We start from the raw sequence: 22,910 nt of genomic DNA, 5'->3' as shown, positions 1-22,910 counted from the left end.
ATGAATGTATCAAGTCTTAGAAAAGTACATCCCCTGGGAGGTCCAGAGGCCGTAGGTAGTCCAGGCAAAAGGGGAGGCAGAGCGTGGATCACCCGCGTGGCACAGGTGTGATGTCTCCCAGACAAGGCTGGTGTGCGGCCCATCGCTGTTCCTCTGTCCACTAAAAAGTGCCGGTGAGTCCTCACTCCTTTCCACCCTCACCTCTCTGGTAGGGCATCTGTGAAGAGAGACTTGCGAGAATTCCTGCCGAGCGAGCCTCAGAATGTAAAGTGGTGTATGAATATGTAATAACCGCCATTATCGGTTGATCCCTCTGTCTTTGGAAAGAATAATTTCATTCACTGCGGAGAGAATGAGGGGCAATTTGAAATGGCCTGAGGTAAGTGGCATTTCATATATTGCCAATCAAATTAACCTTGAACCTTTCTCTGCTACTTAGAATTCTTGTTCTTTTTCCTTCTTTCTCCATCATTGGAAATTAAGATGATGTGTATTAAACCACTTTCCATCTGCAAGATTGCACTTCATATTCCTTGCCCTCCCCAGGGAGGAGGGAGAGGAACATATCTGTGCATCAATCAAACTGATTGAGACTTCGAGTGGAGAAAGCAAGGCTCTGTCACTGAATCCAGAAGACGCGGTGGCGTGTCAGCTTCCACAGAGTAATTGCTTCTCCCAGGCTCTGCCTCCTTCCAGCACTTGATCCGCAAATGCAGCGTGAGCCTCAGATCTGAGCTGCTGAACATGAACTTAAGAAATTTTACAGGTGTGGATTTGGGCTATTCTGTCTCCTGATTCTCACATGCAATTTGAATCTTTGATAGAATAGGTCTCTGTGGGGCTCCTGGCAGATTTTCTCTTTCTCTGAGAAAAAAGCAGCTGTTGTGCAAACGTGTGCAGCAGGAGATTATTCAATCTCTGCACTTTGCAAATGAGCATTTAGCAATTATGGACATTTTTCAATAAAGTTGTAGGGACGCTCATGTGTGCACAAATGCCGTGAACGCATTCTCCTTCCTTTCTCAATCTCTCTCTCCAGCTATAATAGACGTAGAAGAAATCTACCCTTTTTAAACAGGCCATATCTTTCTTCTAATAGCTGTTCTGTGGGCTTGAATTATTGTTTTATTCCAATTGTATTCTCCACCTTTGAACCCCATACCTTTATTTATGCTGTTTCCACCTGAGCTGCATGTCCTTCCCCCTTGACCTTCCTGCTCTTAGGTAATCTTATTATATAACCCAACGCAATGTCAGGGCTCTCCACTTCCAGTGCTTTACGATTCCTGCTTTCTTCCTTCTTTTGAACTTTGGTAGTATTTTGTAGCTACTCGGTGGTACTTATATCACATTTTGTACTATAGATGTCTATTTTCTGTTTTTCCTGCTATTCTAACCATGCAAGCAAGAGCCATGCTTAATTATTTATCAAAATAAAATAAATTTACAAATAGGTAAGAAAAACAAGGCAGGTAATTTTCTTTGTAGCTGGACAGTATCTGGAACAGTGCCCTTGAGGAGTGGGGTCCTGTGAGTCACCCCCAGGTGGAGATACTCTCCTAGCCTCTGAAGCCAGAGCTTAGGGTAATCACTGGCCAGGAGGCCAGAATTCTTTTCTAGTACAACTAGGGGTTGGGCAGTGTATTTTGTCACTATTTATGTATATGCAATCCAACCTACAATGATTTCTGAGCATGTTAATATAGTACATTTTAAGTAATATGCTTTTAACTCTAGAATCTTATGAAATGAAAATAGGAAGAGAAAGTGAGCAAGTGGGTCTCAATCTTGGTATTTGATAAGTTATACACTCATTGACAAATAAGAGCCAATTCTTTTCTGCAATATGGTTTGGGCTAATGTGTAAAGGAAGCACCAGAAAAATGTGTTGTTTGTGTGTGTAAGTATATGTAATGTGTGTGTGCATGTGTGTGTGTGTGAGAGAGAGAGGGGGGGAACACACACACACACACACACACACACATACACAGAGAGAGAGAGAGAGATTCCTAATTGGATTAGATGGTCAAGTTGAACATTGATGATAATTGTACATTTACTCAGTTCCAGAAACTGAGGAACATCAGAATGCACAAAGTAAATAAGAGAGCTTTCTTTAAGATTTATCATGCATTTATTATGTCATTGTTATTTCTTTCGAAATATTTAAAATTTGAGTGATTATATAATTTGTTGTCCAAGAGACACATTCTTCAAAGAGTAAAAACAGAGAGACAAGCTGGGATACAGAGCCACCTTGACATTATTGTTGTCTCTGTGGTAATAGCCAACACACTAATGTGATAGTTGAATTTTTATCTGATATTGAAAACATTTTTTTTTGTGTGTGTGTGTGTGTGCATTTTTAATTGGTGTCAGCAAAGTCTCTGTTTTCACATAGTCTGTCAGAGCCACCACTGGCCAATACCATTGCTCCTCATATTAGGTGGACACAGCCGCTTTCCTAGGGCCTTCTGCAGACACCCATAGGAATGTGGAATTACCTCAGTGAGCTCTTCTGCATTCTCCTGTAACTTCCTTCCCCCTCTTGCTTTCCCTGGGGATGTGGTGGGTGGAGGTTTTCATGTAGTCCTAATTCTTCACATTTCCATTCAGAAAGGTGTGTTATGATGCGCATCACTTTCATCTGTGGCTGTGTTGTGGGTGGCCTTCTTCTGCCAGTTAAAATGCAGTAGGGCTTGAGGTGATGCTGATTAAACTAACCAAGATTTGGACGTGGGAGAGCTTAGTCAAATGACTCCTAATAACAGCGCCTGAGAGTCTGTTAGTTTGGATTGCATGGAGTATTTTGTGTAAAGAGTGGCAATTTGAATGACAGGTATGTCTAATGAAAAAAAATAAAGTTTTCTTCTACATCCCCTGAAGTTTCATCCACACTGACAAAGAGAAATATAGAGTTATTTTTCTGGAAAATCCAGGCCTAACACTTTTACTACCAAGGACTAAAATTATACTGTCTTGAATCACCTTATATTGATGGCTAACATTGATTAAATTCCCTGAATTATTGCCTAAATCTTTATTTCATTTATCTAGTGTGGAGAATAATGCAGAGATGTGCTATAATCTAATGCTTGGCCATGTAATTGACACACCTCAAGGGGCCTCTAGCCTTTCTAGGTGTGACCACCCCGGCCCCCAACTTTGAGAGTGGAGAGTTGGAACAAAACTCCAAGGATGTGCTTTGGAAACTAGAGTATGACATTTTCCTTACCTTATCAAAATTTTGAACTGAAAATATATTATCTTTACATTTGAGAGCAGACTGGGCATGACTGGCCTTTGGGAACTCACTGATCTTTGGTCATTGTTGCTTGGCAAAGGGGGCAGCTGGCTTCCTGTCTTATATGCAAGAATGCCTGACAGGCCGCACAGAAATCAAAGTTTTACGGTATACAATAATCTGTAAATGGGTACTTATTTACTATAAAAACAATTACCTCTGTATAAAATGTCTCAAAGGTTTTATCATCAGATCAAGGATCAAATCTGGTTGCATAAGAGGTAGGCATGGTTTGTCCACTGAGGCTAATTCTGTCCAAATATGAGCTCTGTTGACTACTGAACCTTGGTGGATAATAAGAATTTTATAAAAGAAGCAGGGGGAAGGGCTTTGACAGCATTTGACAGGAGAAGGGCCAAGACAAGGGTTGGCAGGAAGAATCTGTCCCTTTATGTAATTATGTCTGCGGAGCTCCAGGAAAGCATAATGATTTTTGTGCTTTCATTTTTAAAAGCCAAATGCTCTGAACATTGCATGCTCAATTCATAATCAGTTTTCACATTTTCTATTACTCAGAGGAAATGGGAAGTCTGGATTTTAGATACAAATAATCAGAGTTGGTTATTCACTTTTCATATGTTGCTGTTGATGCTTCATTAATATCGTACAAATTAGGGAACGTCACAGTAAGAGGGATGGCCGTGGTCCAGGGGATGTTGTCAGATTACAAACAATGTGAAAGAGAAAGTTTCCTGGCTTAACTTGGAAGAAGAATGGGCAAAGACTCTGTTATCTGGTTAGGAACATAGTCATTTCTTGATTTCTACATCCATGACTTACTTTCTTTCTTTCTTTCTTTCTTTCTTTCTTTCTTTCTTTCTTTCTTTCTTTCTTTCTTTCTTTCTTTTGTAATAGATGGACACAATATCTTTATTTATTTATTTTTATGTGGTGCTGAAGATCGAACCCAGTACCTCACATGTGCAAGGTAAGTGCTCTACCCCGAGCCACAACCCCAGCCCATTCTACATCCATAATTTCTATTCTGTATAATACATCATTGTATGGAGATATGAGACTCTTCAAGAGGTAAGATTCTGCCTTATACGATTGTCGACACTACTTTAATCCAGGTGGGCCAGAGGGATTGGGGAGGAGGTATTTCATTTGAGTCTTGAAATGTACTTAGAATTTAGACATTTGGAAATGGTCAGTATGCAATCTTAGTCAATACTTTGTTATCATTATTAATTAATTATCTACTGTTGCATAACAGATTATCTCCAAACAGTGCCTTAAAACCACAAACAGTTATCAGGCAGCTTCTGTAGGCCAGGAACTTGGGAGCAGCTCAGAGGGGGGTTCTGCTCAGGGTCTTTCAAGCTGTTGGCTTAGACTGCAGTGTTTGAAGGCCTGAAGCGGACTGAAGGGTTTGCTTCCATGGCTCACTCTTCTGGACCTTGGCAGAAGGCTCAGGGCTTTGCTGGCTGTTGGTGGGGAGCCTCTGTTCTCACTATGTGGGCCCGTCCACAAGCTGGCCTAAGCCAGAATTAGGGAAGGGGAATCTAGTTTTGAGGGTATTTTCATTTAATTCATTAGAAGTAAGCCTCCAGTAAGTCCATCCCACATTTAACAGGAGGAGAATTAGGTCTCATATCTCAAAGGGAGGAATATCAAAGAATTTGTGGACGTATGGGTATATTTCTAAAACCCTGTCCATGGTGTTGGGGAAGATGGGGGAGGGACACTCACAGGGGTGGAGAGACCAGTTGTGCAGATGTCAACATCTGTGCAGAGTACTCTGGGTCACCCAGTTTGGAGAGCTTCAGGATAAGATAATGATGGGAAGCAGAGGGGAAATCTAGAGAGAAGAAATGTAGACTCCAAAGGGCAGGACTGGGAATCGTGCAAGGTTTGTAAGAAGGGCCGAGCCATAGCCACAGTGGGGTTTTAGAGAGATATCCAGCAGCAGAAAAATCTGGGTTTGGGAGTGTGAGGAGGGTGAAGAGGAAAGGTCAGAAGCCCGTTCTGGCCATCCAGGGGAATGAATCTGGGAGGGGTTGGTGGGAGCAGGGATCCAAAACAAGGACTGCTTTCCATCTCCTTTCAGATGCTGAATCGTGTGAGTGGTTATGAAGATTAGTACAGTTTAATGTGTCTGGCCCAACTGCTAATGGAATCAGCCTGTGTTTTAGATGCTGCTTCTTTACTGGGTTGGTGAATTGAGCTGTAAGCTTGATGCATAAGAGCGGTTCTTCTAATTGAGTGCAGTTTGTCCCTAGGATGACAATTGCACCCTAAGGCCCATAGGGCACATTCCTAATTGAGTCTGCCTCCTAATTGTAGGGGAAGCCTGATGTTATTGCTGGAATAAAACCATCCCATGTGGTAATTTTTTATGGCAAAATTGCTATCCTTTTCTGCCTTAGTTACCAACATCTCTATCACCAAGAATGATGTTATTCTTCTATAAGCAAACTGCTTTTATTTACCTTTTATATTGATGCTTTTCTGCTTGCAATATGGTTTCCTGGAGATGTCCGTTCCTAATGCATAGGCAACCCTGGGCAATACAAAGCAGGTGCGTGGCCAAAGTCAGAATTCCAATGTAGACTTCTTGATTGACTCCACTACGCGCTGGAAATCTCAAGAGCTACAGAGCATAGACTCTTTTATTTTCCCTCCCTGTTTATAGATTTATATGATGTTATGGTCTCCAAGAGTTGAGCATCTAATCATTTTCCTAATTATGAGATGAGCATTAGTTCATTTCCTCACCAACTTGATTGCAAACTCACATACTGTATAGACCAACATTTTGTGTACTCTTTTAACTGGAGGTGCTCAACATGTTGTGGGCACTTACTAAATTCCCAAGTGAAAAATACCATTCGGACAAGACTGTTCACCTTTATTTTATCTTCTCAACACCTTTGTCCTTTGTATCTCTAGATCCTAGCTGCAGTTTAAAGTAAGGATTGTAATCCAGAGGGCCTCCTACTCACTCTTTATCTTGACTGCCTTTTTGGCCCTATAGAGTAATTAGATGAAAACTTCAAGTGACCTTTGACTTCCCCAACATTCTTTCATATATGCATGATTTAAATGGCAATGATGTGATGTTTTGCAAATATCTATGATTCTGAATTGTCCTGTGGTTACATCTCCACATTATTAATGTTTCCAGGAGTAAATGCAATATATTCATTGTCCATTCTGTACAAGTTCCAAAAATATCTCAGACATTTCTAGGTGAGTACCAGAGTTTAGTAATGGAATGAAACACTTTTCTATACTGCTTATTTTTTTTTGTTCCTGCTTACCACCACTGAGGTACACTGATACCTTTAGAATATCTTTCAAAATTCTGGAATGCCAGTAGAGACAAATTGGAGATGAGAGAATTATGATGTAGATACACCTTCTTGCCTGGTTCATTTCATAGTGAAGTTGTACAGTTACATTTTGGGTGGATCAGAGAGCTTCAAATCCAATTCTTTCATCTTTCATGTGAGAAGAATTGTGTTACAGACATGTGGAGTGGCTTCTCAGGGTGCCTGGTGAAGTTCTAGCAGAACATCTGTGCCTTACACTGAGGTTTCTGGGTCCGGCTCCATTCAATAAAAATACATAAAAGAACCGCATACTTCTAACTCCCTCTAGGCTTCCTCTCTCTAAATACCACCATCCAATAGAACCAAGAAGAAAATCCATAGGTGCTATTTTTTTTCTTTTCTCTTTTAAGTGATCAGTTCCCACGGAAGTGGCAGAATAGGCAGACCTGTTCTGACCTTTATATCCTGTTTCTTACCATTCACCCTTCAAGAAGCAAACATCCATGATCATTTACAGAGTAATCTTGCTCATTAGAAATTATCTCTACACTAATGTAGAGTAATGAACAGAAGTACTTAATTTATCTGAAACATGGGAATTTCCTCTAGGTATAAACACATTAAAAATCTTTAAAAAAATCTAAGTATTTTGGAGCATGTTATGCCGTAAATGTGTTGGTTTTTAAAAATGATGAATTTAGAGGTAGCTTTTATACCTTCATAGAAAACCTGGGATTTCAGGATGCTCTGGAAGAAGGAGGAGGAAAAAGAGGAAGGAGGAGGTGGAGAGTATTTGAATGATGTAAAGGGTCAGGCAAACATCTGTCTTTTATTGAGTTACATGTGAATAGGCATGGAGTGTTATTAGGTTCAGTTATAAATAATGTAACAATGTATATTATTCCACCAAGTATTATGGAGCTACAGGTCACAGTGTTGGAAAGTTGGAGCAGGCATATCTTTGGGCAGCAAGTTAGACCCTGTGTGCAGGGGATTGGAGATGGCTCTATTGGTTGAGAGTTGAGGATGGAAGTCCTTAGAATGGCAATTAATAAGTTTAATCATTTTTGTTTGAAGAAAACAACCAGAAGCTGTAGGGGTAGAAATCCTTGCAGGCTGGAGAAAGAAACCATTCAGGCTCAGTGACAAGCAGAAAGAGTGGCCTAGTGTCATGGAGGAGACACAACATGGGCCCTGAAGCAGAAAAGCAGACTCTCAGCATTCTCAGCAAAGCCTACTGGCCACCTCTGTAGTGTCTCAAAGTGTCTTTGTACTTGGCACATAATTGGTACTCTTTATAGAATAAATAGAAGGACTATGTATTTGTGGCAGCACCAGGCAAGACTAGAGAAACCTGATCATACTATGGAGGAGGAAAAGCAGGAAATACATAGCCAAAGGAGAGTCCTCATTTGAAGGTTGTGAGTTGGTGGACTGAACCTTATTTCGCAAGGAACTGAGTCGCTGGCGGCAATGGTACGGAAGCCCAGAGAGAAAGTGTCTGGGGACTGGAGAAGCTGAGCACCCTCCTGCAGTCATGTGCCCTTTCAGGGTCCCTGGAGTGCATTTAGACACTTTGACTTCTCAGTGCTTCAACACAGGGTTGAGGCTGAAGACCTTGAGCTCCTTGGCAGGTTCATTTCCTCTGATGCTGTAACCTCTAGCACAGTGTTCACATTCCAAGAAATGCTTAATATTTAACAGGCTGCTTACTTCCTTAATCACCTTTCAATATCAGAACCCTGGGCTTTGTCAGATAAAGCCTTTTTAGCACATGACAGGTGATACCACTTCATCCAATCACAAAAGCATCATCTTGGGTGATGTTGTCTTCAGTGCTGATTCAGGATCTTTCACCAAATTCAAATGTCCTGTCCCTGGCCCAGGAAGGAAGTTGGAAAAAGATTGCAGGGTGAATATTCATTGACAGTCTCACCCTGAAATTCTGAGATTCAGTCTTTGATAGAGTGGATGTGGGTTGTGTCTGTCCTGTGGTTGGTTATATAACATGATGATACTTTCAGCCTCCTTAAAAAAATCTCTCATGGAATGCTCTGCTTTAAACGGTGTTCTCATAATGTGCAAAACAGATACCACCACACTGTCCTTCAATCTTAGCCTATTACTGAATCTCTCCCCTGAGAGAGTCATGGAGGTCAGGGATGGAGTAGAGTTTAACTTCTGTTATTCACATTATTGAGTTAAAAATGGTGATTTTAACATTTTTTCATGTCTACGCCACTACATAAATACAGAAACACTGAATGCTTGTGTCAATTGATCTACGCCAGCATGTCCTGCTTTCTCTCTGGATACAGGTCCTTATAAAATAGTCTCTGACCTTCCTCAGGACCTGCAAGATTTGGGGACTTATATCCAAGTTTTGCTGTATTTTATGGAGACCCTATAGACTTTGCTTCCTTCCTTCCTTCCTTCCCTCCTTCTTACTGGGGATTGAACCCAGGGGTGCTTCACCCCTGAGCCGCATCCCCAGCCTGTTTTATATTTTATTAAAGACAGGTTCTTGGTAAGCTGCTTAGAGCCTCATTTAGTTGCTGAGGCTGGCTTTGCACTCACAATCCTCCTGCCTCAGCTTTCTGAGCTGCTGGGATTATAGGCATGCACCACTGAACCCGGCCCTTGTAGTTTTCTTTGAATCAGGAATTCATACTGTTGCTAGAGGGATTTGACCACCAGGATTCATGAACTTCCAGGCTTCCTGTCATGAGCAGACTGTAGTACCCACTACATGCTTCAGGGGGTTCTGAACTGATGCTTAGCCACATAGGAAAGAGCTTTGGATGGTGTCCTCCTGACACTGGACTATCCTGTGAGTGCTGTGCACAGCACCCTGTGGCATGTCTACTGGATCCATAGTGCTTCTGCCAATATCATCTCATTTAATGTTGATGGGATGGCTCTAGAGTGAATAGTGAGATCTTTCCTTGAAATATCTGTACTTGTACAATTCCATCGCTGAAGGGTTTGGGATCATGAATCAGTTTTTATTTGTAAATAAAACATAAAGTGTGTCTGATACATACTATAATGATCATGATAATAAGTTTGTCTCATTCGTCTTTAGGCATGTATCGTAGGGGAGCTGGAAGGGCCCTATGTATCTAGTCCATGGCTCTCAGTCTTCAAGGACCAAGTTCATGCTAAGCTGGGTTACTCTGACTGGTCCCTCTAGCAGGTAGTGACCTGGGGAAGCCCCTGTGTGAAGGCTTTGTTGGCTCTGGACCCTAGTTTTCCCCTCAGGTGCAGCACCCTTTACACCCTAATCAGGAACCATGGCCTACTTCCTTTACGGGGAAATAGTCTCTGATTTTCCAAGTAGAAGTTTTAACTGAGGGGCCAGTGCTGGACTATGGAAGGAAGGGCATGTCAGTCTTTCTGGGCCTAAAGAGGTTGGGTGGTCAGTCCTTCTGGGCCTAAAGAGGTTGGGTGGTCAGTCCTTCCGTGGTTGGACTGGATCTCAGCAGCTTCTCTAGGTGCACGGGAGCCCTGCATTAGATTTCTGGTGTTGAAATTATAACACGTAGAAGGACTTTGAGGAAACCAGACCCTACTGGCTAAATCAGAAGTGAACCAACTTTCAAAGATTATAAGAGTACAGACAGTATTGAGAAAAAAGTTCACAGTGAATAAATTTCATATTGAAATATTCTATACTTAAATACCATTTTTGTCACAAAAAGTCTCAAGAGATTGTGTACAAAAAATTGCGAAAGGCTTTGAGACTCAGCAGGCGTTGTGGTTTGCTCATCCGTCTGAACGGTCTCTGCTGGGCTTACCTTTGACCCACAGCCTTCACAGCCCTGTGGAGATGAAAGGATGTTTTGGAAAACCAGTCATACAGCAGATAAAAATTCCTTCAGAGCATGCAAGTTGTGTTTGGTTGTCGTGGAACTGATCATTGTTCCTGTGGATATTGCTGATTTTATACTGTTTGTAGATTCATTTCAGCATGATTTTATATGTCTGTCTGTCTTCTATTTCAGTTGCATGGATTATTCTAGACACAAGTCCTCGGTCATATATATAACTTATAGCTATTCTTCCTAGTCTGACGCTGGTCATTTCATTTTCTTAAGGATGTTATTTGAAGTACAAATAATTTTAATTTTGATGAACTCAAGGTCATGAAAATTTTTCTCTTATGTTTTTTTTCTGAAAAGATCTATCATTTTTACTTGTATATGTAGGTCTATGATTCATTTTGTGTTAATTACTCAACGATGGAATTCCATTCCCAAATTGTTTATCCTAGACAAGCCCCAAGTATTATTTTAAAAGTTAGTATACTATTTTTCCTCTCAAACTACAGACTCATTTGTTTGCTGACTCATTTTTTTTTTAAATTAACTTTTCCTAGGCTGTGATTTTTTAGGTTTTGGTTTGGGCCTAAATTGTATGAACTGCATGAATATATAAACCTATAGTTATATTCAAACGGGCAAAGGAATCCTGCCTGGCGGGGGGGGGGGGAAGACATAGAGATGTTTTGTGTGCTAAGAAGAATCATTTCTGGTGCCTTTTAAGTTAGTTTCTTAAAGAGCATACAGGACTTTTGACTATGTTGCATAACTTCTCTTCTCCTTCAGGAGATGGAAAGCCTTTCATAGGCTTGAACATTTATTATCTTGAACTGAGAGTGTCCTGAAAAGATAATGACCCTAACTAATTATTGCTGGAAGGGCCACAGATCAATATTCTAAAGCTAAGTTACTTTTTTGGATTCACATTCCCCACTATTTAATTGGTCTACAAAAAAAATGATCTAACAAGTCTTTCATCCACTAAAATGTTCACTTGGTTGTTTCTTTAGGATGGTGCTTAGTGTTGCTGCTAAGAAAGACATCGCATGGTTGCATTTGGACGTTTTTCTTTGAGCAAGTTCAATTATATTTACTCCCATATTTAAAGTGGACTGGGCTGAACTGCTGTGACCTGAGCTGAGGAGTAGAACCTGGGCTCTTGGACATTCACTGGTTTCTGATCTGCAGCAATATTCTAAGGGGACGCTCGTTCCTGCCGGTAGCTGTACCTCAGTTCTTCTCAGGGAGCAGCACTGGTTTTCCTGACAAGCAGGAACACTTGTTAAGCTCTGTCAAAAGAGCTGTCAATATGACCATGACCTCCGCATGACTGTTCCGGCACTTAGGTTTGTGCCTGGTGAACAACACAGACAGACTGTCTTGATATGGCTGTCATCATGCAATCAATATCTTTTAAAAATTGAGTTGGGGGATTCCTGAAGAACATGTGGTCCATCTGCTGCTTCTGATATTCTAGGATTCACCAGCTCACATCACTCCAGCCAAGAGCTGGGGTGCAGACCTCCAGAACTGACCCCAGCCACCCTCCTGCTACTGGAGTGTTGGTCTGGCGAACAGAGCACATACCGATGGCCCCTGCAAGAGGGAGCCTGTTGAACTTTGCAGTTGCATGCTGACTGTCTTGCTCAATCTAACCATCTTTTCCCTGTTGTTCTTTCCAGCCCTCTGCATTAGGGGAATTGTCCCTTGATTTCTCAGGGGATGGAGCAGATCCCCAGGCTATACTCTGCCCTCACCTACATCTGCAGTTCTTCAATTCTATTAATTAAAAATCTATTTTCCTCAGAGATTCTGTCTTCTGTTATTTATTGATGTGGATTTTCCCTCCCATATTCTGCTGTACCTAGAGGGGTAGAAAGGAAATCTGTTTCTTTTCCTTATGTCCAAGATGGCCAAGATTCGCACAAGAATAGATCGTTAGTTTCTCAATTATCATTAAACATGTCTTGGCCAAATTGGTAAATTAAATTGCATTTTTATTTTCTTGTTACTGTTTTAAGTTTCATTTCTTTGACTAATTACTGAGGTTGATTTTCTTGAATATGTAAATAAACCATTATGTGTCCTCATTTGTGAATGTTGTGTCTGCGGACTCTTTATCTAATGAAACCTTCAGTGTCTTATTATGTTATATGACTTCATCATACATCAAGGACATTATCCTGTGGGTGAAATAATTACACACACATGCATATATATTTTTTGTTTGCTACTTGCTCTCTGATTTTTTTTTTTGAGAGAGAAAGGTTTGCACTTTTATGTAAACAACTCCATCACAAAGATTCCTTCCATTGCTTTTAAGCTAGTTATTTTCATGCAATTGGGAAAAAAAAAATCTTTACTCCTAGAGGGTTTGGACACGGTGGTATAATTTTTACTAGGTTTATTCCATAAAAACTGGCTCGGTACAGTGCCTAAGGCACAGAAATGCATAATAAACATTTGTTGATATATTGATAAATTACACTCCATTCATCTATAGAGTTTACATTTTCCTCAACATTATACTGCAGATTTTTAACAGGAACATGATATTCATTTACATCAGCATTTTCTTTTGATCATTTAGAGAGAATTTAAAGAAAGTCATGCTTTTGAACAACATTGACAGAAAAATGCCTCCCTATCAACATTCTTGGTGGAATAAGGGAGAACCCTTTATCCTGTCTTTCCCCTCGCTTGGCTCACCCCAAATCACCTCTCACTGCATCCTGGCACCTGCATCCAGCTCCACCACCTGAAGCACTGGGCAGCGGAACGGGAAAGGACTAAATTGTAACATGATTTCACATCTAGTGACTGCATTTCTGTCAATTTTGTTTGTGCGTGACTCTGATACTGTTGAGCCTGTTAGTCCTGCATATGGCGTCCCAGAGGACTAACTCCCAGAGAGCAGAGAGATCCTAAAGTTAGATGGAAGACACATCTTAACAGAATTGTGATTCACTGAGGGAGGCAGAAGGGGAAGGAACCAATTGCTAAGAAGCCAAGAAAAAAAGTGTATTTGCAATAAAAACTGGTATAGCCTTGTTCCTTTATCGCACTTTGGTGTCCTAGTTAAATGCCAAGGAATGGCTGTTCTGCAGAAATTAGGGCCATTATTTCTTGGCATATCTTAATAAAGCATGAAGGCATGAAAAAATAGAAATATATGGCAAGATCAATATGCATTTCCCCTACTCCTGGGGAGTTATTCATAACAATCTCCACGTTTGAGAAGTGACTCTATGGCAGAACCTAGAGGAGTCCTTGCCCTGGGCTTGTGCCTGTGTGTGATGCTGCACCTCCTACCAGCCCCTTGCCTCCCACTGCAGGCCAATGCTGTCGTGTGAAAGGACATTCCCGGCTCCATCTGTTGACCCAGGAGTGTTAATTCCCTTAAGTGTCTGGCATCATAAATTTGGTTCTTTCATTCTTCCTGCCACCCCCCTTTTTTTGCGTGGCTTTTTGCTTTCCAAGACCATCCTAACTGCAGTTTGTCCTTTGGGTTTTCTCTGTGGTCTTGGAGATCCCACTTCCAACTTCTGATTCAGACCTTCCCTCTTGTTTGCTTCAACATCCAAAGTGACGGAGATGAAAATCTTGGAGATGGCACTGAAGCTCTGATCCCCACCCACAATTGGGGGTTGGTTACATACTGTCCAAGGGCAAAGGAGACATCCTGGGTGCTCTTGAGATGGGTTCTGAGATTCATAAACAAAAAGCACCAATACACAGTGGTTCAGGTCATCAGACTGCGTCTGGTTCTCCTTGGTAGCCACTCCATCTGCCTCTGCCATGCAATTTCAGGATGTTCTCTCCTTCATAGTGAGGGAGGAGAGTGTCCCTGAGGACCTGAGGTCCCAATCACCTTTCCACTGTTGATTCTGCCTTGCTTTACCTGATGCACACAAGACCTGGTCACTCACCTGGACTCTGGTGATAGACTCAGTGAGAAAGAGAACAAGTTGGTGGTCTGGGAAGAACTGGACTCTCCATACGTCAGGGGGATGATCTAACAAGAACCCTGTCCACCAAGGGGATTAGAGTATGTCTGCTCCTTCCCCAGGGGGCTGTGGGCAGCTGTGTGGTGTGAGAGTGGGGAGTAGTGGCCCTCTAAAGCAACTTGACTTTTTAGGCACGCTACACAAAGTGGATTAAAAAAAAAATCCTCATGTCCTGAACATGTACAATTGCTGTTATGGTCTGGATCCCTACATTTTGGGTCTCATTTTTCATTCATTGAAGGCTTCCCCTATTATTTACCAGGAATTTTGCTAAGCCACGAGGAAGCATTAGTAAATCACACACACACACACACACACACACACACCCATATCCTTAATCCTTGTACGGATTTGACACACTTCACAATGTCTCACTTTCTGAGGCCACCTGGCCCTTATTCACTCTTTCCTTTCCACTCTGATAGGCCCAGCTCCCGTGACTCCACCCTGGGTTAGAGCCTAGGTCTCTGGGGGTCCAGAGGAAGTGTTTGAAAGGCCTTTGAGAGGACTTGAATTAACTGTGTTTGAGGGGTCTCATGAAGCATGATTCTTGTTCCATTTTTGGAAATAATTTTTAGGTGGAAATGATGCTGATTAATTTACTTTTTGGAGAAGAATTCTTCAGAGAGGACAAAGACTTATGGAAGAATCCCTGCTAAAAGGTAGCAGAGGCTTCTTTTTGTTGAAACTTATGACCCCGAACGATGAATTCTGTCCTCAGTGTATCTGCCACCTTAGCACGTCAGTGATTTATGGAAAGGCCCTTTGTTGTTTCTCAGAATATCATAGAACCTTAAACCCAAAAAGGGAAAGAATAACACAGATATTTCTTGGTCAGACGGCAAGAACCCCAGCTAGCCTCCTTGACCCAAGTGAGAATTTTTTTTTTTTTTAAATAAAGGATATGTACTTAGTCTTCCAACAGGGGAAGTGTGTGTGTGTGTGTGTGTGTGTGTGTGTGTCTGTATGTGTGTGTGTGTTCCCTCATGTACACTTTATTTTGGGAAAGCAAATAACTGAAGGAGGCCTCCAATTCAAGAAAAGATTTTGTAAATACTTCCCAGAAAGACCTTCTTAACTGAAGAGAGAGAACAAAAATGTGAATTTTCAGGGAGAAAGCCAGCATCGTGTGCAAGTGTTCTGTCTCGTCTCAGCCTGTTAGGGTGCTCCTCTGCACTGTGCAGCATGGGGGCCCTTAAGTACCAAAGGGTGCTTCCTGGGTTTCCTCTGCCTGTCTTCCATCATTCCTAATGTCGCAGTGCTGCTGGACAGGTCCTTTTTATTTTACTCAACAATTATTTATTGAGCAACTACTGTGTTCCGTCTTAGTGCACTTATGAATTTCCAAGGCAAGGCTTTCTTCTCATTATGGCTTATGGGCAGATATAAAATGAAGGTTGAAATAGTGCAGATGCTTAAAACAGAGATGACTGAGTCTGAGATAAGAGGGTTATTAAAAATCAAATGGACACTTTGTTCAAAGGCCTGCCACCCTCCGTGGATGAAGCATATAAATAGACGTAAGTGCTGATATACATTGAAGAAATAACATGGTCTCAAATAGAGACAAAACTGTTGATCATGGAATAATAGACTCAACATTTTCCGAAGCAGCCGGCGGTTAATGGGCAGTAGTTGACATCTGCTTTGAGTCGTATGATATACTCGTGAGGTCGGAGCACACTTCTCTGTAATGAATGCAGGATTAGCTTATGGTTTGAGGGTGGCCACTTGGAAACAGTCTAGGACTGGAGTTGAGATCAAGTTCGGGTCTGCTGAAGGAGTTGTTCATTGTTTAACTGTGATATTCTGCACTTAAGGAAGGGAAGGAGTCCCTGGCCCTGGGTACTAAGAGAATGTGGTTACTGGCAGTTCCTGGGCCTGGCGAGCATCTGAGCGTATGAGCAACATTTGACTCAGCTTTTCCTGTCCACTGGTCTCAGCAGATCCTGAGTGTTAAGGCCTCTGGTCCAGTGGGTCCATTTTTATTTCCCTGGCTGAGGATGACTGAGGGGCGGTGGGAAGGGACCTACCTGCAGCAAGTCTTGGAGGGGCTGAGCCAGTGAAGGATTTGGGAGTGGATCCTCACTCTTCTTACAGGGCCTGGCTTATCTCTGTTCTTGCTGATAAGCTGGAGGACAGGAAACACCCGTGTCTCTTCACCTTTCCTCATGAAATGAAGGGTTGAAAGGATTCTTACCACATGAGTCATGCTGGCCAGTGATCTTTAGTCAACAAGACCATCTCTTGATAAGCAGGCGATTTACCATTCAGTTTGAATTTCCTGTTTCATACCTATGATCATGTGAGCAAATTTAATAAACTAGTTTTCTTTCCTAAGGAAGAATGTGTTATATTAAGTCTTTTTTTTTTCTTTTTCTTTTTGTGATGCTAGGGATTGAACCCAGGGCCTTGTGCTTAGGAGGTGAGCTCTGTCCCCAACTGAGCTATGTCCCCAGCCCTATATTAGGCCTTTTGATGGCATGTGTAGGAAGTGATCCCAAGGGGCTGGGGATGTGGCTCAAGTGGTAGCGCGCTCGCCTGGCCTGCGTGCGGCCCGGGTTCGATCCTCAGCACCACATACCAACAAAGATGTTGTGTCCGCCGAGAACTAAAAAATAAATATTAAAAAAATCTCTCTCTCTCTAAAAAAAAAAAAAAAAAAGGCAGTGATCCCAAGATGGACCAGAAATCCCAACCTTGTCTTCTGTCCCTCCTGCTGCTGTCCTGCCCAGAGCTCCTTGATGTCCATGAAGAAGGGGTAGAAGGACTGGTCAGTGGCAAGGTGCCAAAGCAGAAGTTAATTGACTGATGAGAAAAATGAGAGTCAGCAACTGCTTTTCAGCCAGGAGGCATCTCATGGAGTTGAAGGTACTCACTGAAATTCCAGAATTTTAAAGTCCAGTTCTATATTCCAGTAACTCTGTGACCTGCAGAAACATTGCACATGTTTGTACAGAAAGAAAAAGATGCACAAGATGGAAAAACAAAAACACTAAGGCTAGGAATCAGAAAGTCTGGGTTTTATTTCCGTCTCACTTACTGGGTGTGAGTCCTGGGGCAAGTCTCATCACCTCTTTGTACCCTGGTTTTCTCTTCTGTGAAATGAAGACAATAATAATAACATCCACTTCACAGGATTTTGGAAATCATCATAAATAGGTGCAGTGCTGTTTTAGTCAGCTTTTTCACTGCTGTGACCAAAAGACCTGACAAGAACAATTTTAGAGGAGGAAAAGTTTATTTGGGGGCTCACAGATTTGGAGTTCTCAGTCCATAAATGGCCGGGTGCATTGATGTGAGCCCCAGGTGAGGCAGAACATCATGGCAGAGGAGCGAGGGAGAGGAAAATGGTTCAGGACATGGCACCAGGGAGCAAGGACAGAATATATACCCCAAAGGCACATCCTCAGGGACCCACCTCCTCCAGCCACAACCCACCTGCCCAGGTACAACTCAGTTAATCCCAACCAGGGGATTAAATCACGAATTAGGTTGAAACTCTCATAACCTATTTCACCTCTAAACCCTCATGAATTGTTTCCAACATGAGCTTTTGGGGGACACCTCATATCTAAGCCATACAAATGCTTTTTAAAATAGACTAGAATGTCCTCCAACATGAATATTCTTATCTCAACAACACAATCATGATAAAACTTGATCAAGAGTGTCTTGCAAGCAATGGAAGGATCTGTTCTCCCTGGTCTCTATTTTCTTTAGACCAGACATCAACACCGACACTTGCATCTTGAGAATCTGGATCCTCTCCATCTTTCAGCTTTCTGCAGAACTCCTTTTAATACTGATGTCACCCAAACTGCATGCAGAGAACCCAAGAGCAGAGCTTTGCGGCAGGTGTGGTACCATAGCACCCATTCATTCTGATCAGGACCAGGCAAAAGTGTGCGGAATGGACCAGCACGAGGGAAACGTGTGAATCAAGACAGGTCCATAGTGCAGGGACCGATAGGTAATAACTGGATTTCATAACATTGGTGTTCATGCAATGTTCCTAGTTTAAGCAGAAGAACCGTTTTTAATGCCATTTAATGCCCCCAACCATATTTCCTGCCTATTAAGGACCACATTTGCCTCCTCAGCTAATGGCTGGGATCCAGCTTTGAATGGAGATTATATTAATGTAAGATAAATGAGAAAAATCCTACTTTTCATGTATCTATCCTAGGTCTTGGCGCATGTCTTATAGTGATCGGATAGATTTTAGGGTTGGTATATCTTAAATTATTCTACACTGCTGGATTTGGTTTAGATAATTATGGTGGAAAAAAACACTGGATATTAAGATTAACCCTTCATTATTTTTTTTATCTTTTCTACTCCCATGGAACAATCTATGAATAAGAATATACCAAGGTCTTGGAAGGGAGTGAAAATCAAATATTTTACATTTGACATGAGATTTGACTAAATAATTCAATACTTTAATCAAATAAGATATCATTATTTAATTTTTATACTTATGTATAACAATTATCCCATAATCAAATAATAATTCTTTTTAACAGACAGAACAAGCTGTGTATCTCCTTGAGAGAAAGCTTCTTCTTTTCAGCTGGGCTTCTGTGTTCAGTCTCAGCATTTGCCCCAGCAACCCCACCACCATTCCTGAGCCGTGGCATTCAACAAAGAAGTGGCAAGCTTCCAAGAAACGTACTTCCCACAAATACACAGCTGAGAACATTAAAAACTGGGCAGGTCTGGTTTGTGTTTGGTTCACCTCCTAAAGTCTCACATATGACTTCTCAGTTGAAGGGACCAGTAGCAGGTCAGTAAAACCAGTCACGGGCTCCCGTGTCACCATCCCAACTGCCACCACTTGGCCCTTGTCTTAGGAGATAGCTCAGGGTTTGCTGACAGAGAACATTAAGGAGCAGGGAGCAGGTTGAGGACAGTTTGCTCTGACGTGAAGATTTGTTGAGAGCTCAGGAGGGTTTGTTCAAATTCAGCTCAGTGAAAACCCTCCGTCCGGCCGTTGTTCAGGCAATATGAGAACCAGATGGGTTTGTACCCGCTGCCCGAAGGCCACTGTGGGAAGGAGACGGTTGGAATTCTGCACATCTGTGCCATGACACCAGGAAATGCCACCCTTTGTTTTGCTCCGTCGACCATACTAGAGCATTTCCCCCTTAATTCATGTAGGAAAATGAAAACCTTCAGTCAAAGGGCACCTTGTCCTAGTCATTTGTAAATTAATTTGTTAATGAAACATTACATCAGGGTAGCACTTTACAGTTTACAAAGTGCTTTCATTTCCTTGTTTAAGCCTTAAAATAACCTTGTGAAAGAGGCAGGGCTGTTGACAGAGGCTAAACAGTGGATGACAAAATCCAGTGTGCTGTTATTCCTGTCTTTAAGGGTTTGGTGTTAATTTATATATGGACTTACTTACGTGGGATTATAGCAGAATGTACATAATGTATTGCCCCTAGAATACACTTATTCCTCAGGGGATTATCCTTCTCCATACACAATGTATGGGGCTCTGGATTTTCAGACATTTTCACGGTGCACCCATCATGGTACAGAAGAAGGATATGGACCCCTAGGAGTCAGGTAAGGGGGGGATGTTTAGGAAAAGAGTTTGAATTACAGGTTAGAACACCAAGCGTCAAGTCCTATGCTCAGATTTTAAAATAGCATGCTGATTTTGAAAGGTATCTACCCTTTTATTTTTGCCATGCAATTTTTAGAAAAACTAGCATGCTTGGCAGATGAGCCAGATTGATGTGCGCCTGTTTCCCAGTTTGAGAAACCTAAAATTTTACCATGTCAGATTTGCTTCAGCAGGAAATATGCTCTTTGTTTTATCATTTTCTACAAGTGTCCAGTGCTAATAATGTTAGAGCAACATGGGGGTGGATTTTTCCTTAGGTTGTCTGGGTGTTCACCAGGGTTTTTAGTGAGCATGGCTGATGAGGTAGCACCTCTTGTACTTCCTTGGAGAAAAACTACCTGTTTGCTGCTCTGCAGAGAACAGGCTGGGGGTCTCCCTCCCAGATCCCCTCAAACAAATAGGGTAGCAGGGCACCTCTGTTCTCAATTCCTTAGTGCACAGAACCAATCCAAACTCTTTTGCAAGGGAAGCAAAGCCCCTTGTGCTTCATGTGGCCTTGCCCCTGTGTCTGTCCCTCTCTGGCCGCTTTCACTCTTCTCTCCTCCAGTGCCTTCACCTTTGCAGTCTCTGGACACCTGAGAATTTCCCACATCCCTACCTCAGTCCACTTGCCCGGGCCATTCTCCCACGTGCACTTTGCCCTGCTAATGAGAAGGGGAAACTGCTCCCCATCCGTCCAGTGTGACCCCTTCCCATCCATCTCCCCTGAGCCTCTGATGCAGGCTGAGAACCTTCTTTGATGGACTCACTCCACTTGTGTGTCTCATCTTGGCACCTACCGTTAAATTTTTGTTGCTTGTCTGTCTATGAGTGGGTTATGAAATACCTGAAGGCAGGAGCTATCCATCACTGTGCCTGGCACAGAGTAAGAGCTCCAGTGATTGTGCAAGGAGTGACTGAAGGACCGTGTGATTCGGCAGAAGTCCTTCCAGAATGTTCTCTGAGACGTCATCCCATAACAGCATCGGGGGAAGGAAATAGCCCTTTTCTTTTTTCTTCTTCTCCTTGAGTTTCAGAAGACATTATTTTGAAAATTGTAATCTTGTGTATAACAATCTTAAAAAGTGATTTGGCTACACTTTTTGGGTTTCCTGAAAAAAAATGTTTTGATGCAATACCTTTAGGGAAGTCATATCAGGAAGTAAGGTAAATGGCCTCACAAAACACTCAGTTATCACATATCATCATAGGCTCGGTGAGTTATCAGTTAAGTGGCTCATTAATAATATGACTTACAGGTGAAAAGAGAGCAGGAGAGACAGAGTTGTAGCAAATACAGCGTCTTATAAATAACGGGTTGTTTTACTCAGACTACTTCTTCCCTTTGCTGTTAAGGATGGAGTTTCTGTAGTAACCACTTATTTTCAACTTCTAAGATACATTAAGAGTTCCAAGACTTGTTATAGGCTTTGATATATGATGGTGGTATCGCAACCAAGAAAGTGGGATAATTAGAAGGCATGAGATGCGGAGGGAGGGCCAGCGTCTGAGCCTGTGGTAGCTCATTAATGCTGAGAGTGTGGCCGTTCTTGCTGGATGGAGCTCTCAGGTTGGGTTTTTATCTGTCACGGTTATCAGATGAGCTTCTTCAGCCCGAATCTTTTTCTTTCTGTCTCTTCTCTGTTATCTTATAATCTTAGTTTAGAAGCAGCGATGTACCTTCGGTAGAAACTTTGTGATCACAGCTGCGGAACACTTGCGCAGTGACCATCTAAGGTCTCTCAGTGCGACCACACGCTCCAGGAAGACGGCTGTGATCCTTGTTGTTCTGAAACACGAGGCATACAGGGTTGCCGGTCCCTCCTTTTTTCGTTTTTGTTTAGTAGAAGCATTTTTTTGTAGCAATGTTGTGTGGCACTGGGTTTCCCAGGGTGGCCCCCGTGGACTCTGCCTTAGGGGAGGCACATTTGTGCGGACTCCTTCTGCATTATGTCTCAGCTGGTCTATGGCTCATGCTGACCATGAAAGGCGACAGTAGGGATACAGTACCTGTTCTGGGCCCGGCTTTTAAGAGACTGACAGCTTCTGCTTCTTCTCCCTTGGAATAGTCTTTTATTTCCTTTTCTTTTAACTTGGAGTCCCATACAGTGGTGTTTATCTTGCTGAAGAAATCATGTAGAAAGCCCTGAGCCTGCAAACAGGGAGAGGGACTCAGTGGCCCACTTTGCCAACGGAGCTGCTAGCTGACCCAGCCCCATGCAGCATCCAATTACACTCTCATGGAGGAGACCCTGGGAGACCATCCCAAGAGGCAGACCTGTGGCGGCATGGCGAGAGGTAGTCAGTGTTTACGGTTACTTTTAGATATGAGGTATTAGGGTGGTTTGTCTCCCAGCAATAAGTAACCCAAACAGTATTGGAATCTCAGGAGCATATCAGAAGATCTCTGATCTAAAACATACTTTAGAAAACAATTGGTTCCTGGCTTTCCAGAGGGCTCACATTTCTGTTAGGCAGGCAAAGGCTGTTGGAAGTCTGGCCTGACACTGATTTGAGGCTTTATATTAAAGGATCTGACAACTTATTTTAGACGGTCTGAAGAATCTAAAGATGACTCATGTAGGTCAGACATAAAGAAGGCCTTCCTTGAGGAAACCCCCCTGCTCCACCCCACCCACAAGATTGGCCTTAGAAACAAAATGAGCTTCCTTGCTGACCCTATTTTGTATTCCCCCGCCCACCTCCTTCCAACCAATTTCTTCTTACCTTGTTCTGATGTTCGTAGCACCACTTTTTATAGAAGTAGAAGGAATGCAGGGCAGGATGAGATACCCCAAGGTCATGACGTAGTTAGACAGACGGGGCCTGCAGGGCCCTAGGGCTGCCTGGGAGAATGGGAAAGGACCTTCTAAAGGATGTTCTTAA

The 22,910-nt window shown here is 42.4% G+C and overlaps 1 protein-coding gene across 1 annotated transcript in view; it reads left to right on the top strand.

Annotated features, from left to right (window-relative positions):
- The window catches only part of LOC113190546 (putative methyltransferase-like protein 21E), a 97,769-nt gene extending 86,119 nt beyond the window's left edge, over nucleotides 1–11,650 (top strand). Inside the window, exon 6 of the mRNA XM_026399931.2 lies at nucleotides 11,411–11,650. Coding sequence (XP_026255716.2) covers nucleotides 11,411–11,474 — 64 coding nt within the window. The 3' untranslated portion in view covers nucleotides 11,475–11,650. The remainder of the gene's footprint in view (nucleotides 1–11,410) is intronic.
- The last annotated feature ends 11,260 nt before the right edge of the window (nucleotides 11,651–22,910 follow it).

This window comes from Urocitellus parryii, chromosome 2 (assembly GCF_045843805.1).
Source record: "Urocitellus parryii isolate mUroPar1 chromosome 2, mUroPar1.hap1, whole genome shotgun sequence".
Taxonomy (NCBI): domain Eukaryota; kingdom Metazoa; phylum Chordata; class Mammalia; order Rodentia; family Sciuridae; genus Urocitellus; species Urocitellus parryii.
Note: the sequence above shows the minus strand (reverse complement) of the source record. Positions and strands in the feature narration are given on the sequence as shown.